The sequence below is a fragment of the Trachymyrmex cornetzi genome, unplaced genomic scaffold (assembly GCF_001594075.2).
Source record: "Trachymyrmex cornetzi isolate Tcor2-1 unplaced genomic scaffold, Tcor1.1 scaffold279, whole genome shotgun sequence".
Lineage (NCBI taxonomy): Eukaryota > Metazoa > Arthropoda > Insecta > Hymenoptera > Formicidae > Trachymyrmex > Trachymyrmex cornetzi.
In genome coordinates, this window is record NW_017297471.1 from 254,513 (window position 1) to 259,597 (window position 5,085).

Genomic DNA, 5,085 nt, shown 5'->3' on the forward strand with positions numbered 1-5,085 from the left:
TAACATATACCAGCAACATCTATCGCAAGACCGCGCAACTACTGCTACACGAAATTTCAGCTCTGTTGATAGTCCTAATCTTCGCAAAGCACCTATATACATGTATTTTCTATTCGGTGACGATACTTTTTTTCTATACTTTCAATGTTATAGTTCTACAAACTCGGTATCGTTCGTTTCAATAATGTGATCTCAGCTGCACGCTTATTTTCAAGATATAGACTCTAAAACTCTTATATCAAGCAAATATATATTTGAGATGACAGCTGTACGAGCCAAAAGTAAGTGAATTTTTAACGAATTTTAAACGTTTTTTTTATTTTCTCATGAAATCCAGTGCAGCTGAGATCCTATTTGTGCGTACTTTAATTTATGTAATAATACTTTTGCAATCCGTACATCCACTACGGAGATTTTTCACCGAATGCAAATGTGGGTAAAACAGGAGACTTTAGCATCGCCTTAAGACCGTACTTAAGGCGGTCTTAAGAATAAGTTCTGACTATGAATACGGCCCTAAGCCTTAAACCGCAAAAAATTGACCAACTACAGTCGAAAAACCCCGCGGCAGCAGCATCCCTTTCTTCCCATTGACTATCCCAAGGTAAGTATATTTGCATGTAATAATTATTAAAACCACCAATGTACAGCAGGTAAAAAATATAATTTATATACATATAGGTACATAGAATTAATGATTGTGCAATAAGTATCGTACCGATCTTTCGTTTGCCTAATTTCCTACATTATTTTAATTTCGAGAGTACACACACATAATCAGTATTTCTTATTAATTTATTATCATTTTCAGCTCTAGGTCGCAGCTGGCGCGATGTCTCCACCTCCTGCATATCTCTGGATCACCATGTGGTTACCCCGGTATCCCATTTCGCAATCTTCGCAAAACCTTTTACCGTCAATCCACAAGGATTCGTTCCTATAGTCACCTTTTACCGGAGTGGATATGCCTTTGTTACTAGTATCACCAGGACACCGGTCTCCACAGCAATGGCACATGGTAACAAAAATCATCTTCCGTGATTATTTAAGGTTGTATTCCCCTTGTACATACATTGATGGTTGCCGCATCAGGAGACGCGGTAGTGGCTCCGGCCATGTTAAAAAAAAGACACTATAAGTCTCTTATCCAGAGCCACCAAAGTCAATTTTTGGAGGGTGCATAACTACTGAAATATAAAAAAATTTTGAACTGCATGTGATACATCCTGAAAGGCCGCATCGCCACGAATAATATGAGCTAAAAAAATTTTTAATCGGTCAAGCCGTTCTGGACATACAAGTGGTCGAAAAGTGATGATTTTCATGACAAATGAAGTAACGTCTTCTCCTTCTCTGTCCGCAGTCACGTGCACCTCTCTTGTCTCTCACCTTTCGCTCACACCTCCACCAACTTTGACTCACTTCACTCCCTTCCCCTCTCCCACTATCCACCCCACCATCCACCCCTACCACCCCCCATTTTTCGCCCTATCTTACTTTCTTTCGTCCTCTCTCACCCCCTTTGGTCATCTTTCACCCTCGCCTGCTGAAAGCGTCTGATGGTCACTCAGGGTTGTAATCTTGATATTGTGAGTGAAAGTCGTACGAATTTTTTGGGATAACTTTATAACGCGTGATGGGTGACTGCTACAATCTTCCGAAGGTTGTTCGGTGTAATGACCTTCATAATGTGGGAGAGTCAAGGTCATCGGAGGTCAACTGTCCATTTTAATTTTAATATTTTCCCAATGGGCAACGGTCGCCTGCTGAAAGTGTTCGATGGTTACTCAGGGTCGTGACCTTGACAATATATGTCAAAGTTAAAATTGTCGGAGTTGAATTCCCCACTGCTGCAACCTTCCGAAGGTTATTCAGTGTGATTTCCTTCATAAAGTATGGGAGGGTCAAGATCATCGGAGGTGAATTTTAATTTTAATAACGTCATATATATATAAAAGGGGGATTTTCAACTTTGCCGGCCGTAAAATTAGCTCAATTTCATGAATTTTTTAAAGAAAATTTATTATATACAGAACAATATGGCGTTTTGCATGAAATTATGTAATGTCAATTAATTATATGAGTGTCGCTATGGCAGGAACTAAAATAATGTCAATTGCCTGAAATTTGTCAAAATAGTGGCAATGAAAAAAAAAAATTAATTTTTTGTCCTAAAAATTTGTTACTTTTTTTGTGAATAACAAATCGAATATTTGTTATAAAATCACGATTCTAGTTCCTGCCATGCATAAAAGTATCAGGATCAAGAGGAAAAAAGAATTAAGTTAATATCTTAATCCATTTTTTTGGGGGTTATTAGTTCCGTCAGGTCGAAAAACGTGGTTTTGAGAAAAACGCGTTTAAAGTTTTAGTTTGACTTTTTCCACATATAACAAGTTTTTTAGTGCACTTACGATTCTGCAATACCAAGGCCATATAATAATCCTTCCCCATCTTCATATAACTGGTTTTCCATCAATCTCTCCAATCGCCGAGCTGTTCTGGCTCCTCTTGATGATTCTGACGTGATGATTTGCGCTGGTAAGCGCTTAAAGCCCCGTGCGCCATTACGTATTTGAGCTCATAGCTCCGTTAATATTGCGAATTAAAAAAATCTTTTACAAGGATATTTTACACATATGTAAGAATCAAAATAAATAAAAAAAATTTAGATTTTTTTGAAGCCTGCAAAGGTGAATCCCCTCTTAATAAGCAACGAGTGACTAACGAAACTCTTCGATGGTCACTAAGGGTCATTAACTTGACAATATATGTCACGGTCAGCATCATCATTTTTGAATTCCCTATTTCATTTTTAATAACTTTTTGACGTGAGATGGATGACTATTAAACCTTCCGAAGGTTGCAGGAAATGTAGTGGGAAAACAAGTTCGTTTGCCGCAGGTCTACGTTAAGTAATAATTCCATATTGAAAAGAGGAACCAAATGCCAACTGAAAATAGATCGCCAGTGTCACAAGTTCTGTTATAGTAATATGGAGAAGAACATTTTACCTTCCGAAGAATGGTTGACGGAAACGATGATAGATAGTTTCTATGCGCTACTCGAAAGAAATTCTGATTATGCACCTCGACCTGTACGGTTGACAATATTTCCCGATCGAATTGTTTCATTCGATAATTCGATGGGCCATACCTCATAACATTGATGATGTGCAGAATTATGTTTGCGAGGAAACGTATCAGGCAACAAATATTGAAAAATAAAGTAGCGAACGCATTGACTGATGCTATCTGCGTATATGTTGAGCGTAAACGTTGCAACATTCTAGCGGTTAGAAGATCTATCGGAGAACGCTTCGAAGAACGAATACAACAAGATGTTTGGGAATTTTTCACGGCTCTACCCCTTAGGTCCACTCAAACGGTATGGCATGTGTATTTTTGTATGTTTCGTAGTGAAAATAGGCAATGTACAAAAAAACAGCCGGTAACAAATCTTTTTTTTTTTTTTTTCACTAAAAAATTTACAACTTTAGCTTGATTTGACGGCCCCTTCGATGCACAGAAACGGTATGGCACCTACCTTCCGATTGGTTTTTTTGACGTAAACTATCACTAGGAACACATGCCATCCGGTAACTTATTAGGAAAAAAGCAACAAATTTTTGACAACTTCAATCACACGCTATCAATTTTAAAACCGCGGGAGGTTTGCCATACTTGCGTCACAGTATATACAGTAGCGCAACTCTCCCGATTTTATGTTGGCCAAAATGGAGTGCGCATGCGTCAAATAAGCAAGTTGCCCCGTCTCATTTCCTCCTTCTTTATGCTCTCTCTCTCTCTCTATTGAAATGACCGTTTCAATGTTCCATTTAAAGAGCTGAGAGTAGAAATTTGGAGGGAAATATAACGTGCAATCGTACATCGTCCATTTATAGCGAAGTGTTGTGTAAGAAACCTCAAGAGACTAGTCTCGTGAAAAAGTGAAATAAAGTGAAAAAGTGAACAAAAATAAAGAAAACCGAGCAAGAAAGATTTCTTTTTGAGAGAATAGTTAACCTATATAACTATATAGGTTAGAGATTCTCTTGGAAAAGCACTTTGATCTTAGCTCTCTGTTTCAGGTGCTGTGTCAACTCCAAAAAATTGTAAAGAAGAAGAACAATATAAAATGATTAAAGAAACAAACATATGGTGTGCAGTACCAGCGTGCACAAAAAAATTTAATGTAGAAGAGCGTCATTTTTTCCGATTTCCGAAGGAACATGAAAGGTATGTTGTTTTTATCACTTTTTATATAAATCAATTTTCAATTCTATGTACATCGTTATTAATAAAATATCTAATTTGTAGATGGTTGCAATGGATACGAGCATGTGGAAGACTGGACTTAGAACCAAAAGGTCCAGAATATGCATATCACAATTGTCGGTTGTGCCATTTGCATTTCGAAGAAAAATGGTACAAAATAAATAAAATGAGAACTCGTCTTCATCCAGATGCCATACCGACAATATTTTTTGTACCAGAATGTGGGAAGTAAGTTTCTACTCATAATTTAATTTATTTTTTAGTGAACACAAGGTCTGTTTTTAATAGAGATATAAAAGGGAATGTAGTTTATTTAAAAATTAATTTAAAAATAATTTATATCTATGTAGTCTTGTTTAATAAGTAATAATGAGCAAAACAATATTTTATTTTTCATTTATTATTATTACAAATAATTTATGAAATCAGGAAATAATAATTATCTTTTTTCAGAGAAAACACATTTGGCATGGACATTGAAGACGAAGCAGAAACAAATAAGTATGTTAAATTCAAATGCTTTGAAAATAATACAATAGAATAAGAACGACTCAATTAATTTCAATGTAGAAACTTTAATGATGAATGGGCTATTAGAGCCAGTTATTAAATTGCGAATATTAATATCAATGTAAAGGTATTATTTATAGATTATATATCATGAAAACCTAATCATACGACATTTCGACCCTTACTCTGGTCATCCTCAGTGATATTACCAATTTAAACCAATCTTAACACTATTACAATATGTTCAACTCTATTACTATAATTCTACATTCGTCAATTATAAAAATTGTGATCTTCG

The 5,085-nt window shown here is 35.9% G+C and overlaps 1 protein-coding gene across 1 annotated transcript; it reads left to right on the forward strand.

Moving 5' to 3' along the window:
• Positions 1-2,995: 2,995 nt before the first annotated feature.
• On the forward strand, positions 2,996-4,821 carry LOC108762158 (uncharacterized). Its single transcript, XM_018509020.1, has 5 exons — positions 2,996-3,102; positions 3,180-3,387; positions 4,078-4,238; positions 4,320-4,505; positions 4,731-4,821. The coding sequence occupies exons 1-5, from the start codon at positions 2,996-2,998 to the stop codon at positions 4,819-4,821; spliced, it is 753 nt and encodes a 250-aa protein (XP_018364522.1).
• The last annotated feature ends 264 nt before the right edge of the window (positions 4,822-5,085 follow it).